Raw genomic sequence first — 18597 nt, 5'->3', positions numbered from 1 at the left:
GAAAGCAAGAGGGAGGTGGTGTCATAGTCAGTCTTTCTCACTCATGCTTTTAAATAGCAAAGTCGAAGTACTGATCTTTTTTGCTACTCATTCATAGTGAAATGTCTAACACAAAAACTTCAAACATATAACAGATGTCACTGGTCAACTTGACAACAGGCAAATTTCAGTTTCTGTTTGAGAGCTGTAGCTTATATTTCCCTTTCAAATATTCTCTGTTTACTTTATGGTTGAAATTTTCTTTTCTCTAAGACCAGACCAATGCCTCTCCTTGAAAAACCAACAGGAAAGAACCATGCAGGTGTTTAGGATTTCACAAAGTTAGAAATATCATGCATTGCAAATCGACATCAGAGATGGATTTTTGAGCTCAATTCTGCAGAAGTAAATAATTGAGACAGTATAGTTCTAGATATCTCTTCAGTTTGTCTCCCAGTTTTTCTAGATGGACTTGAAGGCGGGTACACACACATACACACACACACACACACACACACACACACACACGGAGAGAGGGAGGGAGGGAGGACTTGAAAGTAGGTACATTCACACACACATACAAATGGAGGTAGAGAAGGGAGACAGTGAGGAAGGACAGAGCTGGGGGGAGAGAGAGAAAGAGCGAGAGAGCGAGAGAGCGAGAGAGTGAGAGAGCGAGAGAGAGATTAGGATTTTATTTTTTTCAGTGGCTCCCATAGGCAGCTCTACTACAAATTATTGGGATGTTTCATTCACACTGAACAAAGAGCTGGGCGTGGTGGCCTACGCCTGTAATCCCAGCACTCAGGAGGTTGAGGCAGGAGAATCACTGAGAGTTCAAGGCCAGCCTGGGCTACAAAGTAAGCTCAAGGCAGCCGGAACTGCATAGTGAGACCCTGTTTCAAAAAGACAAAAAAAAAAAAAAAAAAAAAAAAAAAAAAAAAAAAAAAAAAAAAAAAAAAAAAAAAAAAACTGAACAAAGAGGCAACTCCCAGCAGTTTTAAAGATGAACTCTCACCTCTGTAACTCAATTTTCTCAGAGGATTTTTTGTTTTTGTTTAGTTCTTTTTTTTTTTTTCCTCAAAATTTCTCAGAAAGAGGCACACAACATTTACACTGCTGGATTTTCAAGAGAACATGACAAATGACATTTCCTATTGATCAGCATTCTCAGAGGACCTTCAAGGATTTCACAGTAAATCCTTATCACTGAGTTCTTTGGAAAAATGAAGCAAATATTTAAGAAAGTTAGCAATTGCACTCTATTAGTCTAGATTTTCTTGATGCTTTGAGATAAATGTAAGACATTTTATTTCAGCTTTTCTGTGTAAAAATTTTAAGGGTGGGTGGTACCACATGCTGTGCTTTACAGACATGGATAATATAATGGATGATTCTGTAAATAAAGCTGAAGGATTTAAAAGTAGTAATTTAAAGTAAATCAAACTGGCCCAATACAATTATTTAGCAGATAAAGACATAGACCCTGAGATTCAGTCACTACTGCTATTCAGTGGCTCATTGTTGGACCTGGGGGCACAACCTGTAACACACGATTCCAGTGCATGTGTGTCTAGGCCTCTTTAATAGCCAATATTTTTCTTGGAGGAGACGTTTACAAATACCTTTTCAATTTGCTCTGAAAAGAAATGCAACCTACTCCCTTGATTTAAGCAATCAATAGTTTATTTTTCATGTTTTATAGTAGAAAACCAACCAACAGACAACTTGATTTTGGAACATCACTTTCATTGTGTAAGAAAAACCATACTTGTTTACATTCAGGGTTATGAAACTTGTTTTTATTTTTATAACTTGAGCTGCATTAGGCTTAATCTATCCAGAGTGTAAGAGTTGTATTGAAAAGACTGCTCTCTTTGGCCCACATAACTTTCACTTCAAGCCAACTTGCCTGTGGTAGAACTGTTTACCTACTCGCTCAGTACTATCTAAATATTCAGTCTGCAGCAGGAGAATTACCTGTTTTCATAGCATTTCTTCTTTCTGGAGTCTGGAGTGTGTTTTTAGGCCTTGCTTTCCTTCTCCTGTGGTTTTTGATGTCATCAGCTGTAAGATGTTTCCAAGTATGTCAGTTCAAGTTCGCCTCAAGAGAGAAATGAACATGAAAGTGAAAAAATGAGAGATTTACTAAGGGGGCTGTTTACCAAAGAAAAGAATTAAGGAGGAAGAATGAGTCAGACTAATATCTGGTCACAGTGTAAGTGCAGGGGCAAAGAAAGGTGCTTGGAAAGATAAGAATGTGGTGGCAGTGGGAAAGTCTCCACCAGCTCATTATGGGAACATGGAGACAGAGAGTGTTCCACACTATGTAGAAGTAGCAGGTCTACTACCTCACCCATTTCTTGGGATAGAATAGATCTTGAGCAAAAGGCTGCAGCAGACTAGAGAGGGCTGCTGTGAAATAACTACTATCCTGAGAACATTCTCTCTCGAGGGTGAATGGAGCCACACACCTCCCTGGTTACCACAGCTCACCCTTCGATGCCGTTGGTATCTTACTGTGTGCTTGGGGACTGGATGTATCTTGGATCCCATCTGACTCTTCCTGAGAGAAACTTAGAAGGGTACTGTTACTGTGACAAGCTGCAGTCCTCATCACGGCAGTTTACTTGGGGCTGCAACTAATATTAACATTTCTTTCCTCTATCATTTTAAAGTAGCCTCACCTTCCTTAACATTGAGTAGCTTATTTTGTTATGGGACTAATTCCTCTTTCATAAGAAATTGCAACCCCTGGTAACCACAGCCTTCTTGTGCCAAGGTTGCTGTATATAATCTTTCAAAGTCACAAGTGAGCAAGAAAGTATTAGGAGGCACCCAAGAGGCTTGCATTGGGTTCACGCTCATTTTTCTCTGCCTTGTAAATGTAGCCCAATCTCTTCCTTCTGAGTGGAGTCAATGGTCTCTTCCACCCTCTCCTTGTCTGCTGTTCTTTGTACACACAGGGTTTCAAATTTTCTGGGAGACAACACTATATTATTGTTTCACTTCTGTGTCTTCTATGGAACAAATATATGCCTATAAAAACCAGTACCTTTATTCCTGAGGAGCCCAGCATTTTAAGGATGGTGTCTTTGTCCATTTTCTTCTGCAATACCACAGACTGGGTACTTCATAAACAATAGACTTTTATCTGACATCTTATTAGGGAGGCAGAAAAGTTCTGTATCAAAGTTCTGCATTTGTTGACAGCCTAGTTGTTTCATCATAACATGGTAGAAGGTATCATAAGACAACAGAGAGCAAGAGATTGTGCTCATAGCCTCAAACCGTTTTATAATCAACATCAATCCACTCACAAAGGTGGAGCCCTCCTGACTTAAACACTGCCCATGAGGTCCCATGTCCCAAACTTGTTGCCCTGGAGATTAAGTTTCCAACACGTGCTTTGGGTGGGGAGTACATTTGAACCACGGCAGACTGCAAACACAAATTCCCCTAGTAGATCATTGGTTGTCATGTTAGCTATCTTCATTCTTCACGGCAACTTCTCTCTGGAAGAGAGATCTTAGTCATACACCAACACAGAGGCCACATCAAATATTTGGTCCCCTATCAGTAAAAGGAGCACGCATACCAACACGTTATCAGATCACCTGAAATACTTTCTTGTGGAAGGATAATATATCCCATCCATTGACATCAAGCTTGGCTAAAAGACAGGTTTCATCTAGTAGGATGTGAAGGAAAAAAATCACACACCATGTAAGGCAGAAACCTTAGGGGACATTGTATGTTTCAGTATGTTTATCTTTCCTGGTCAGGACAACAGTGTATTCCAAGAGTGGCCTGTTATAGTTCATATCTAGATGTGCCCCCAAAGCCTCATGTATGCATAAGTGGGGCTTGGGGAGGTGATTGGATCATGGGAACATGATAATCAAAACCACTAGTGAGTTTAGAGCTGACTTTGTGGTTAGGCGGTGGAATCTGGTTAGAACACATTGGTCACTGGGGGTGTGGCCTGGAAGGGTTTATCTGTTCCCTCCTCCTCCCTTCACTCTATTTCTGCTTCCTGTCTGCCGTATCAGCTTGTCTCTGCCATGGCCCTGGTCATGCTTCCCTGTCTCAGAGCTGCCTGACTATGGAATGAAATCTCTACAAACTGTGAGCCAAAATATACCTTTCTTCCTTTAATTTGTGGGCATCAGGTATTGTGTCTCAGTGATAAGAAAATAACTGAGAGAGATTTTGGCGCCAGAGAAGTGGGGACATTGCTTGAGACTGATCATATGTTTTAGATGCCTTGGAACTGCTTTCAGGGAGAATTGGAAATATTTGAAGATGTCTACTGGAGAACCAGTCCTACAATACTATAAGCCAAGATTGCTAGGAGATTCTGGATGGAACTCAGAAGACCAAAATGTTGATAGAAATGTAGACAGAAAAGACCAGTCTCAGAAGGTTTCTGTTGGGAACAAGGATTCCATTGGCAGTTGGACTCCAAATCATCCATGTTATGCTCTGGCAGAAATTTTATCTACACTCTGCTTATGTCCTGAGACCTTAAGAGAGACTGAAATTAACTGCAGTGAGGTCATTAACCTGGCAGAGAAAATTTCAAGGCAGCCAAACATTGAAGCTGTGGCCTGGGTACTGTTGGGTGCTTTTAGCAAGCTCTACATTGAGAATCAAGAGCTAAGAGCTGAGCTGAATCATTTAAAACATTTTGAGTTTTGCCAGAGAGGAACCTCCTTTAAAGTTGGGTCCAATAAACATGGAGTAGAAGAGAACCTGGCTGCTGAAAAGTTTGACAATAAAACAAAGCTGAGTCCCTTGCAACAGAGTAATGAAAAAGATGGCTTGAAGGCATTACAGAAACCAGCAGGACCCCACCATTCACAGACTCAATGTTACAAAAGTGAAAGCCTTTCTTCTGAGAAGACAGCCCCAGGGCACCTTCTTGGAGAAGAAGAATGGCAGCCTAGAACCTTTATTCCCCAGGATTTAATTCCCAGCACTCTATCCTCTAGGCAATCAGAGGTCAGTGCAGCCACGATTCAAAGGCCCCTGGCTACTGCTCAAGCTGGCAGCAGACTTTTGCATCATCCACGCGGTGCTGATTTTACAGACTTGCAGAATGCAAGCCTCATGGGATCAGAGCACCTTCCATCCAGATTTCAGAACTGGGAGGGCAGGAAGTGTGGCCCTGAGATGGCAGTGCATGAAGCTGTGAGTCTGAAGCCCCAAGTGTACTCGAGACCCCAGGATGTTGGAGAAGCCAGGAATGTAAAACATCTAAGGAAAGCCACAAGCAGTGAACAAAGCCAGTACAAGAGAGAAGCTATGAGGGTTACAACCACTGGCCATGCCGCCAACCAAAGCTTTTGGAGTTCACATGTTGCAACAGTTTGCCCCAGGTGCTAGACAAGGAGCTACAGGAATTAATGTTTGCCCAGCTGGGTTTTGGTCTTGCTTTGGTTTCATTGGTTTCTAGTCCCCTGTTCTCCCATTTAGAATGGGAGTGTTTATCCTGTGCCATTGTATGCTGGCACTGTTTAACTTTTTTATTTTCTCATAGGGGCTCACAGGTAAGAGTGTGCCATATGTCTCAGAGGAGACTTTGTACTTGAACTTTTTGGCAATCCAGAAACTTAAGACTTTAACATCTCTTAGAGATGGATGAAATGCATTTTGCATAAGGGGATGTGGGGCTGGAGTAGAACGTTATGGTTTGTATCTAGATTTCTCCCCCAAACCTCATGCACTTTTGGGAGGTGATTGGACACATTATAATGATTACTGGATTATTCCATAGCGATTTTATAACTGACTTGCTCTTAGACAGTGGACTTTGTTGAGAAGACATGGATCCCTGGGGGGTGTTGATTGGAAGGGTTTATCTCTTTCCTGTTTTCCCTTTCATTCTATCTCTGTTTCCTGTCTGCCATTCCATAAACAACTCACCCTGCCATGCACCTGAGCTGTGATGTCCTGCCTCAGAACCACCTGACTATGAACTGAAACCTGTGCACACTACAAACCAAACTAAACCTTTCTTCCTTTAAATTGTGTCTCAGCAGTGAGAATGCAACCCAGACAGGACTACATGGTAGAATGAAAGTAGTGTAGGGAGCAAAGCCACAGCCCATGAACAGGTAGTCCCAGTGACACAAGCAGGAAACCTGTGTTGTAAACAGTAGAGACTGGAGATTATTTCTCAGTGCAGGAAAACCTAAAAAGATCTGAATGATAATGCAGCGCACTTTTTCTTATTTGTGACTTTTCCTTTGGTACTTGTAGCTTCTGACTATTTCTAACAGATGTTTGTGAGTAATGATGATTGTTTTTAATGTTTCTAAGGGGTTCTGGCCCAGCTACTTCAGAAACAGGGATGGAGTTTTTCAAACACAAACTTGTTGGCTACAGTTGCAGAGATTCTGAATCCACAGGTATAATGCAGTTGTTGCCCTTACTGTGGAGTCCAGGAATCTGCATATTTAGATGTTTCACAGGGCTTTTAGCAAATTCAGAAATTGCTTATGGGCTTCAGTTATTATACTCAATCTTAGCTCCACTGTTTCATCTTGCATTCACAACCTGGCCAACTAAACTTGCAACTTGTAACTGCTCTTGTTCAAAGCACATATTGAATTTTTCTTGGAAGAAGTGCATGTGTGTGTGTGTGTGTGTGTGTGTGTGTAAGCACATTTATGAACAGAAGCAGGTAAAGTGTTTTGTGCTGAGAAAAAGGTAATTCTGAAACAATGCAGCAGAGCTCATTATCTATCCGGCAAAAGGCACAGACCCTATTTAGGTCAAAAGTAACAGGAAAATTGCTGATATAATTATTTCTTTTAAGTCTCTCGTTAATGCCCCTGTGCACTAACACAAGCATAAATCTCCTCAGGAGGCTGTTTACTGAAAACGATTGTCCAAATAAATCCTTAAAACTCCTTTTGTTCAGTGATACACCAGAAAAAGGAAAAGACATGGGGATAAAACATAATCTAAGGGAAAATTAGATAAAATCGTATATCTCATCTGTGAGATCATGGCTAGAGTCATCACAACCTAAGACAAGCTTCCCATACCATGAAGACTGCCCTCTCGTCCTCCACCCTTTTCTCTCTTAAGTTCTTAATGATTTTTCACCAAGCCACTCTGAGTAAGCTCCTTATTTATGTCTTGATGAAGGTTCTTGAAATAAATCCAGCAAATAAAATGCTTTGAATCACTGCACAGAGGTAGGATGCTTGCTGTTCTGGTGTGACTACTCCTGCTTTACCGTAACTTTAATGTGATTCCTCTTACTGGGTATCTAGGGCTCACTGATGGACTGAACTTGCAGCCACCCTCATTGCAGAGGTCTGAGTAACAACTGAAAATATTCAAGGAAAGGGTGATATATGTTTCTAAATTGGTGGCATGTTATCACTGTAATTCAATGGCACAGTCAGAGTCTAATGATGTTGTTAATTCCTTTCTGACTTATCCACAATGGGTATGTAGTTGTCCTAAGTCTGTCACTTATTTCTCATTATTGCTCCTCCTGGGATGTTAAACTTGTGATAAAGGTCATTATAGGATGAAAGAAAAAATAATGCAAAGTATAATTCTAACCTTGAACTTCATCACATTATGAAGGAATAGCCAGTTAAAATTAAGGTTACAAAGAATTCTTGATAAATGTATTTATGAAGAAATGTAGACTCAGTGAAGTTCCAAAATTCATATACTCAAAGATACTTTTTACTACTCATATGTAAAAAGTGTCTAAGAAAGTCAGTTAAAAGTCTTGTAGTCATATTTCTTTTCATTCCCCTCCCATGGGGGAATGAACTCTGTAGATATAGTAAAACTGTAGAGAAATCTGCCTCCTAAATTTTGAGTTCATTCTTATGTCCGTTTTTTAATAGCACAGAGAGAGGTTCAAGAACAGTTTCCTAGATGATTAGATGAATTTCAAACTGAGAGATGTGTCTCTTTTAAATGTGTGTTCAAACTTCCTGTGTTAAATTTAACCTTAAACTTGGAAACCTTGTAGATCTTGAATACTTATGAAATAATTAGAGCCATCTCAGATCAGTTAGTCTTTCAACTATATCTCTTTACTAAATGTTGTTGTTGTGGGAGTCCTGCTTGTTAAGAGCGTTGATTTTTTTCCCTTTTTGTAGTAAGTAAATCTCTATCACAACTGAGAGTGTCTGGAGAACAGACAAGTTGACGATTGGTTCATCACCAATTTAAAAATATTTATCTTCCCTTTTCTTTCCTCCCTTTCTCTATCCTTCCCTCCCCATTTTATTCCCCCTCCCTCCCTTCTTTCCTTCCTTCCTTTTCTCCTTCCTTCCTTCTTTCCTTCCTTTTCTCCTTCTTTCCTTCCTTTCCTCCTTCCTTCTTTCCCTTCTCCTTTTCTTTCCTTCCTTCTATCTTTCACTCTTTATTTTTCTTCTCTTGGATGGAACCCTGGGCTTTTGCACTGATCTCTATAACCAGGTCTCTTTTTTATTTATTTATTTTTTAGACAAGGTCTCACCAAGTTCCTAAATTGCTCAGGCTGGACTTCAATTTGTAGTCCTTCCTTAACCTCCCAGAAGACCAGGATTATAGATGTGCAGCAACACATATTGCTTGCATTTTCTCCTTCTTCCTTTCTTTCTGGTGTTTGAAAAGAGAACCTGTGTTGTTTAATTTTCCCCGATGTAATAAGCAGATAAGGCTGATTTTAATGAAGTGGGCATGAGTCTAAGTCCTGGACACTCAGACTCAAAATTATTCCAGGAATCATTGGCACCAAATCCTTGTTTATTGTTTAAGCTACTAATATTGTTTGTCTCAAACAAACAAACAAAAAGGACTGAAGACACAGTGTGCTGTGCAGGATCTTCCTCACTTTGAGGGATTCGGTGCATCTGGATATCAAGATAGCTGGAAATACGAGTTAAGATTTCTAATGGTAATCAAATTGTATTTGCTTTATTTTCATACTCAAACATAAAATGGTAGAATGCTTCCATGCTACTTAAAATTGTTTTAAAAGGCAGCCCTTTGTCAAATGAATGCTTCTTCAGTCCAAAGTTAAAGTTTGAAATTTCACCTGTAGGTGAAATAAGCTTGTGTCTGTGACCCTGCATACACAGGCTGGTTCTCTCTTCATGGATTTTGGTCTGCTTTCTTTTACAGCATAGGTGGAGAAGTAGGGCGAGGCCATGAAGCAAGCTACGTGGGCAAACATTTTCGCATGGGATTCATGACGATGCCCGCTCCTCAGGACAGGCTTCCCCATCCTTGCTCGAGTGGTTTCACGGTGAGGTCCCAGTCCCTGCACTCTGTCGGGGGCACGGAGGATGACAGCAGCTGTTGCACCCGGAGACAGCCACCACCCAAGCCCAAGCGGGACCCCAGCACCAAGCTGAGCACCTCCTCGGAGACGGTCAACAGTACCACAGCCAGTAAGAGCGGGAAGCCCCCGGAGAGGACTGAAGGTAACTCTCACCTGCCCCGCCGCACCCCAGAGTCTCAGGAGCACCCTTGGGTCACCCCACTAACCACATCTGCCTTCCTCACAGGGCCACATAATCCTGCTTCCCTCACCCCGAAGTCCCAGAAAAGAAATACCAAGGGGGAAGGTTGTTTTTTGATGTGTTTTCAAATGACACCCAGAAGCACCCAGACGGATGTACTTAATTTGTATAATAAGAAAGAGAAGGCAATATGTGAGTTTTTTTTTTTTACCCCCTTTAAGCTTTGAATCATTCGAAATTTACTTTGCCCAGAAATAATTCTAGAATTTATATTTTCTTGCTTTTATTAATATGATTTGCATAACTCAAAGAAGCATTACGCAATTATTAGGGGAATGTTTTGGTGCCAAGATTTATAAAGAAAACAACCTGTAAACATGTCTTTTAGAAATATATTTCTTTCCAGTGAATATAAATGGATGCATGTGTGTAGTCTATATAATTCCATCTCCACTTTCTATCTGTCATTTCTACCTTTATCTCAGCTTTGAAACACACACATCAGCTATATTCTATTTTCCTCACTGATCTCTGAATATAAATACATAAATTAAGTCCAGTTAACCCTAATCTCACAGGTTCTTTTGCCCTTACTTCAGTAAGTAAGAGCACAGTTCTCCTGAGCTTTTCCTGGGAGCTGCTTGATGGCAGGGTAGTCTCAAGTGGGCTTTGCTACAAACTGTCTTAGTCAGTTCAGGTTGCTATAACAAAACGGTATAGACTGGGTAGTTTATAATGAACAGTAATTTATTCCTTTAAGTTCAGAGGTTGGAACAATTAGGGTACCAGGATGATCTTCTCTGGTTAGGTTTCTCTTCCAGGTTGCAGAGCACTGTCTTCTTGTACTCTCACAACCGCCACCTCTAAATACCATCATATTGGGAGTACGAGTTCAACATTTTAATTTTGAGGGTCCCAGGCAGTCAGTTCATGATCTGGGGTGGTTCAGATTTTTACATATCTGTGGAGAGGAACACCTCAGTGTTCCCATTGCTGCCAATGGCCAGTTTGCCAAGAGAGTTGCAGCAGGTCTGAAGTCTTTCTGCCCCCTTGCCCCATGCTACCTTCTCCACAGAAGGCTTCCTTGAGCCCTTGCACTACAAAGTTGGCATGCAGGATCGCAGCAGAGAGTGGAAAACACACGGTCTTTCCTCAGCTGGCAGAACCCTTTGCCAATGGGGCTCCTGGTTTCTCCCTCACCTTCTGGCCTTCATCTTTCTGCAGAGGCTCAAATGCAGTCCATGAGGCAAGGCACCCACGTGGTACCTACCATCTCCCCCTTACCCTTCATTCTCTTCTTAGTGCCCCAGTACCTTTGGCCAGAAGACCATAGATTCAGTGCATTGCTGAGTGATGGGATAAATGTCTTGTGATGAAGCTGATTCATCAGTTCTATAGAGAAGCCTTAGTTCCTCCTACTACATATATATGCAAAATTGCATAACGTGTTTGTTACATACATGTATAAATATGTGTGTTTATGTGTGTGAGAGAACACACATGTGAATAACTTACATGTGTATGTTTATTTGAAAAGTTCAAAAAATAGTGCATAGTTTTCTGTTTTGTGAGTTCACTTACTTTATGGTGACTATTTTGTTGGCATGCAATTTGTCAGGAAACATCACTTTTAAGGAGAGAAGTATAATTTACAGTGGTTGATTATCTTACTGATGATTCAGTGGTTACAGTGGTTAAAGTCTGTGTAGCTACATGGAATAGTACTATGGTTAAGATTTGTGTATGTGTCTGTCTGCATATATTTTTGGGTGAGGTTATTAGAAATTGGATTCTTTTTTTCCATAAATCAATTTTGTCAGTATATTCTGCAACTTGTAATAATTTATATAGCAAACACATCAACACATCCATGTTTTTAGAAACAATGTAAATATTTAGTTTGCATATTAATGCAGCAAAAGGATCTAGAGACATGAATACTGTAAATTTCAAATACTGTTCCCAGATTTTCTGTAATATTCGTACATGGTGTCTTTCATTTATTTGGTTTTTGTGTGATCTTGTGTCTAGCAGTCACGCCTCTCCTGCTGAGAAATTCTACACTCAATCACATTAGATTACAATTACATTAGATTGTTAAAAAGACTACTGATTTAGGAAAGCAATTTCTGAATGCAATCTAGAACCATTCAAGAATAAAGGGAAATAAATAAGTCCCCTGCAGGGAGAGAAGTAGGACAGAGAAAGAATATGATAGAAGAAAGTGTCATGCTGCCAGGAACCTTCTTTACAGGAATGTGAAGTGCGTACCGCAGACTAGCCCCCCTCAAGGGTCACATTGCTGGGTAATTAGGGTGAAAGTGTAGGAAAACAACATCATTACTGTCTGACAGGAGAAATATGTGAGTGATTTCTTAAAAATACAGCAGATTACCATCCATCTGGGATGCTTCAGGTGGCTAGTTCCTGAAAGCCATACTTTTTTCCTAAGGTCCTTCACCACTGAAGGATCAAGGGTTATCCAACAGTACACAGTAGCTGTGTAGTCTTCATTTCTTATGAAGACAAACGAAGAGAAAGTGACTTAGGTGCAGTAATAAAGATGTAATAACTTAAACTTGGAAAATTGCTTACTGAACAGTGAGTCCATTGGAACACTAGATCCAAGTCAAATATTTCACCTCAGAAATGTCTCAAGAACACCTGGAAAGCCCTCCATGGGGGCTGCTAGTGGAGAGTTTTGAGTAGACTGGATGAGTTATTAGCATCCTGTGCAGAAATGGTACACTTCTCTAGAAAAGTGAATTGGTTTTCTATGCATATTTTGCTTTTTCCTCAGAACTCTTAGGAACAAAAGCAGTTGCAGAACTATCTTCAGATCTCTCCTAACATTTTATGACTTCAATAATAAAAGGATAGAATCAGGGCTTAGTTCAGCATGGAAAACATTTTGAATCCAAATGCATGTGTACATATGTGTATATGTGAGTCCAAAATTACATAAATATGTAAATTGCTCTTTTATGAATTCTCAGTTCTTTATAATTACCAGCTAACTGAAGTTCATTACAGAGCATATGCTTTCCTTATAATTTTCTAGCTATCAACATTATAATGCAGATAAAAAGTGACTTTTATAAACCTTAGCCTGCCTTTTCTTTTTACATTGCACGTCAGCAAAATCAAGATATTGGTTCAGTGGCATTTCCATGGTAACCAGCTTCTATTTAAGCAAAGGATTATGATTTCCCTGTGGATAAAAGTAAAAAGAACTGAACTTATAGCAAAGTGACTTTTCAAAACAGAAAAAAGAAAGAGAGAAGGAAACAAAGACAGTTGAACACAAACAGAAACTTACATTCCAAGTACAACTTAGTGTTTAAAAATTATAATTCTGTCACATTAAAATATAGATTTATTGCTCTATTTTAGGAGGCCCTACAATGGCAACAACTTGGAAAAGTTTATACAGTGGAGAACATAAATTAGCAAATAATATACTATAAATATTTTAATGACCCTTTATTCTTCAGTGTGGTAGCCATTCATTTTGAGGAAAGATTATTAGGTTAACTAGAAAAAGTTAACTAGAAGGAATAATAAATTGTACAAGAAGCTGGATCTGGTATGTGATCCAGCTATGCCATTGTGCCTCAGTTATTCCTGGCCCCTAGCTAAATGCATACTCCAGTCCTCAGTAACTCTATGGTCAGAGAAGCCGTGCAGTGTATGCAAAAGGAGCTGCACTTAGAGACCAGGGGCAAACACTGGCTTTAGGCAAGTGACTCAGTGAGATGGAATTGATAGTTTCCTGCCTTCCTCATACTCTTATGTCAGGCCAGTGGGCTAATTCCCACAAGGTGCATGCTAAGAAGAAATTCCCATACAAACAGAAGTCAGTACAATTTGTAATGTTAAGTACCACCATTCCTGAATAAAATGAAATTCTGGTTTGGTGCAAGACATATATTGAAAACAGATAGGAAAGGGAAAATAAAGATACATTCACCCACTCTACATATTTGAGACTTCAGCTTTTAACACATGGATACCATCAAAAAATGCAAAATAATAAGTGCCAGCAAAGATATGGAGGAAAGAAAATCCTTGCACACTGCTGGTAGTGTAAATTGGTGTATTCATTAAGGCAAAAAAGCACAAGGATCCTCAAAAATAACTCAAAATAACACTACCTTATCACCCAGCAATCCCATTAAGTGAGTATACATCCATAGGAAATAACTTCCGCATGTCAGAGAGCTTGACACACTGTGTTTGTGACAGCACTGTTCAGAATAACTGAGGTATGGAAAAAACCCAAGTGTCTATCAGCTGATAAATGGAGAAAAAAGCGTGGTTATGTATACACATAGTATGGCATATTACCGAATATTTTTCAGTGGTAAAAATAAGTGCAGCAACATGAATAAATGTGGGAGACATTGTGTGAAATGAAATAAGACAGGTGCAGAAAGATGGTTACCACATGACCCCACTTCCAGGTGAAATGAACTACCGCTGAACTTAGAGAATGGTAGTTAGTTACCAAGGGCTAGGAATTCTGGAACTGTTGAGCAAAGGCTACAAACTTTCAGTTAGATACAAAGAGGAAGTTCAAGAGATCTATTGTGTAGCATGATAACTACAATTGAAAACTATATATTGTATTCTTGAAATCACTGAGATATTAAAATTTCAGAAATGAGTGTGAGGTAGGTATACATTAATTACCTCAATTTAGCCATTCTACAACGTGTACATATTTTAAAACAACATAATAAATATGATATATATATATGTATACAATATTTGAAAACTAAAATTAAATAAATGAAAAAAATGGCAAAATACCCAAATTTTACAGTGGTACAAATAAATGAGAAAATATTCCATGGGTAAATAGTCTTTTAACAAGATATTGACATAAATAGTCCTCAGCTACAGTAACACTTAAATATGAGGAAATTATATAATATTTAGCATGAGGAAGGAAACATGTTTGTATTAAATTCAAGAACTTCTATGCTTTAGAGTGTTTTAAAAACCATAATTTTTTTAACTTCCACTTTTTATGAGCTCTGCACTCAAATTATTCTTAATGTTTATTTTATGATGGAAGCTCCTGATTGTTTATTTGCAAAACAATAAGGTCATATTTTTGAACTGGAATACTTATGCTGGTTTCTGATTTTCTCTTTACAAATGCTTAGTGGAGTCTTATCTTTTGAGTCAAGAAGCAGAATAAATGCTGGAATAGTTAGAATTCTGGTTTTTCCAAAAAGCTTAGATTGTGTCCTTGAAGCAGAATACCTTGAGTGTCTACTTTGCTGGACTTGTGACTCAGGGATAAACAGAACAGAAGTGGTCCTTCTTCTTCATGTTGCCCGCAATCAGTTCTGCCTCTCCACTCAGGTGGTTTACTTTATCAAAGCCACGAAACAGCAGTGATTTCAAGGAATAATTTCCAGAAGCCCAACTATTTAACACGATAACACAGGAGTTTCTTCCAGTAATTAGCTGTTAAGCTTGGGAAGAAATCATTTCACACATTTGAATAAAGTGGTTTTTCATACAAAGACTATTCATTGCTCTTCAGCTGTTTGCTGTTGGAAATTTAAAGGTGCCTGAATCTGGTCTTCTGCCACTGTAAAGTTTCAAAACAAGCTGGATGCAGTTGAGGAAAGAGGAGTATAAATAACCAAGCACATTTATTATCTTGGGGAACTGACAGGTCTCCCAGGCCAAAATCCCAACTTGGAAAGCTAAGTCTGTACTGATACTGGGCAATCACACACTCGGTTTTACTTCTCCATTACCAGCTCATTCAGGAGGACACGTTTTTCTTTCTTTTTTTAGTGGTGTACATTGTAGTACATAACATTTACATTCACTTTGGGTATTGATATATATGATATATACATATATATACATACATACACACATATATACATATGTAATCTCGATCATTTCCAATTTCCATTCCTAATCCCTCCCCACTGTTACCCTGATCCCCTTACCCATCTCCAAATATTTATCTGCATTTTAATCTTAAATTTATTATATTTTGGTTTTCTCACATGAGAAACCACACAATATTTAATTTTCTATGTTTGACTTATTTCACTTAATATTATGGTCTCAAGAGCCATCCTTTATCCTGTGAGTGACATGTCAAAAGTATTATTTCATATATAATTTAGCATGGCAGAGTAGAAAGCAGGGTTTAGAAGCAAACAGACTTTGGTTTCATGTAAGTGCTGCCAAAACTTGGCATCTCTGTCTCTGTTTCTGTCTGTCTGTCTGTCTCTCTCTCTGTTTCATTCCCCGCTCCCCACCCCTTAGCCTCCTTGCTGTACATTGACCTTATGTGCTAGGCTGAATTCTAAGATGGTGTCCCAAGATTCCACACCCCACAGTCCCTGCCTGGGACCTGGCATCCTGTTGTTTGTTTGAGGATGGAGGGGGCCATGTGGCAAGGCCTGTAGGCAGTCTCTAAGAGTTGAGAAAAATTGCTGGGCTAAACTTCAGCAAGAACACAGGGACTTAGTTCTGTAAGTGGATGGAATGGAATTCTGTTAACAAGAATGAGCTTGAAAGTAGATTTTCCAAACAAGCACTCACCTGGCTGTCACCTTGACTTCACACGGTGGGACACTGAACAGATAATCCAGCCTCCTCCGTGATAAATGTCCCCAGGCTTTCAGTCTATAGAAATGTAAGCTCAAATATGTGTTGCTTTTGTGAAGCTGCTAAATTGATGATAAAATCGCTAAGCAGCAATAGAAAATGAATCCATCTTACAAAGCTGTTAGGCTGCAAAAATAAAGATGAAGTCCATCAGCAAAACACTTGTCTCAGTGTCTGACACACAGCAGGCACTCCAGGACCACTCCCTTTCCTTTTGCAGTGGCCCACGGTAGGATGAGGGCAGTGACCTCCAAGACTTCCCTGGCCAGACCTGACAAGAGAGATGATAGACCCTCAAAAATAGTGACATATCAAAACTTTTGGGTACTGGTTTAGTGTTTTCTGCAAGCTTTGGATTTTTCTTTTTCCTGAAAAGTTTTTCTTTCTGTCGAAATGTTTGTGATCTTTGGAAGGGTACAACATAAGTAGCTTTTCTGGTAGCTTCTTGACTGACCCCGCCAGATAACTGCAGCTTACTGCTTTGTGCCTTTGTTAGTGTAATGAATGGCGTTTGTCCTTCCCAGCACACTCTGAGAAGTGCCCCTGGCCCTGCTTAGCACTACACGGACAAAACACAAAGAAAGTCATAAGCCAGCTCTTGAAACTCCTGTCTTCTGGCCTTGGAGAACGTCCTCAAGTGTGCTGTTTATTTTGTAAGGAGGGGATGTAGGAGGTTTTCACCAAAGGCCCACATTACTGGATTTCTCCTTTGGGTTGGCAGAATCAGAGTGGCTTGGCTTCCTAGTGTAAAAAGCATCTGTCCACCAGCAGCTGCTCAGATGGAGGTGGGGTTGTCCAAGGGTCGAATGTGATCTTTTTCTAAATGCACCTGAAGGCTCTTATGAAGCAGTCTGCAAGTCAGCACCTCATGCTGTGCATCTTCCTCTTGTCCTTGCATTGACTGTTGTCTAATGGGAAGGTGTCCCTGTTTCTGTAATGGTTTCACCCAAAACCTTTGTTCTATTAAGGGTCTGACATTAGCCAGATCTGCCTCAGGTCTTGGACTCGTGAAAGGACTCATGCTCTATTTTGTGCCAACAGACCCAAAGCTCCTGCTGGTCTGTCGCGATTGGCACATTGACCTTGAGGAGCTTGCACCGATGGGTAACACATCACTCTACATGTAGTGGCTGAAAATGACAAACTGTTAGCATCTCAGAGTTTCCTTTGGTCAGGAGCCTTTTCAGCATCTCCAAGGCGGCCATGCAGGGTGCCGGCTGTGGCTGGAATCCCATCTAAACATCATTGTTGTTACAAGAATTTATCCCCTGTGGTTCCACAATAAATAGAAAGTCCCTTGACCTTGAATCCTCTCTTCAGGGAAAGGCCAATCTATCATTCTTTTTTTCATTAGTGCGTGTTTTTGCAGCACATAACATTGGCGGTCCTTGTATGGAGTTGGTCCATGCACATAACATATCTTAATTCCCTTTTTCATTGCCTGCCCTCTTCTCCCTCCCTCTCCCTCCATCTCTTGATCTGCTTCTCATTTGAGAAAGATGCATCTCCCTGCTTCCTACTAGCTTTTATTTTGCTCTTTATTTATTAGTTTCCTGTATAGAGAAACCATGTGATATTTAAACCTGTGTGTCTGATTTATTTCACTTAACATTATGGTTTCATTTTTCTACAAAGAACTCAAGTTTATCTTTTTGGCAGTGTAGTGCTCCATTGTGTGTAAATACCACTTTCTTTTTATCCATTCATCTATTGATGGACATAAGGGCTGCTTCTAAGATTTAGCTTTTATGAATTGCGCTGCTATAAACATGAACATGCATGCATCCCCATAATATCCTTAACTTTTTCAGGAAGACACCTAGAAGGGAGTGACTGAGTCAAATGGAATTTCTATTTTTACTTTTGTGAGGAGTGTCTGTACTGATTTTCACAGTGGTTGTGCTAGTTTACATGCCTGCCAACAACGTAGTAAGGTCCCTTCCACCATGCAGCCTCCCAAGCATCTGTTATTATTTGACTTCTTGAAGAGGACCATTCTTTTCAGTTTACCTGAATAGCACCAGCTCGCCCAGTGTACTCTTCATTTTGGGTATTTCAAAGTCAACTGATTAGGAACCTGAAGCACAGAAGGAAAATCCCTTTGCTTTTTTATATATACTATAACTTAATGATAAGAATTAAATACTATATTCATAGTCCTGCCTGCCCTCCAATAAAGACAATGACATACAGTGTAAACTCCAGAGGGCAGGAAGATTGAAGGAAAGCCTAGATTTTAACAACTCAGAGTAATTCAAAAGAGAATAAGCATGTATCGCTTTACCAGAAACTAGTTTGGGGAACTTCAGAAATCAACTCATGCAAAAATAATTAGTGGTGCAAGAGGTAAGCTGTAATTTCATAGATTAATAGAAGAATCATGAGACTAAGTAATTGGCAAATACATAGGCAAAATATAACTCTTCTACATTTTTTCCTCTTAGTGTTTTCCATTTTCCCCATGTAATGGAATATACTCCTC

General features: G+C 39.7%; 1 protein-coding gene across 1 annotated transcript in view; it reads left to right on the top strand.

The window, feature by feature from the left end:
* Positions 1-18597, top strand: part of Nyap2 (neuronal tyrosine-phosphorylated phosphoinositide-3-kinase adaptor 2) — a 273570-nt gene that overhangs the window by 109352 nt on the left and 145621 nt on the right. The window contains exon 4 of the mRNA XM_013519763.1: positions 9127-9428. Coding sequence (XP_013375217.1) covers positions 9127-9428 — 302 coding nt within the window. The remainder of the gene's footprint in view (positions 1-9126; positions 9429-18597) is intronic.

Source organism: Chinchilla lanigera, unplaced genomic scaffold (assembly GCF_000276665.1).
Source record: "Chinchilla lanigera isolate Chin_1 unplaced genomic scaffold, ChiLan1.0 scaffold00052, whole genome shotgun sequence".
NCBI lineage: Eukaryota > Metazoa > Chordata > Mammalia > Rodentia > Chinchillidae > Chinchilla > Chinchilla lanigera.
This window is presented reverse-complemented; position numbering and strand designations above follow the sequence as displayed.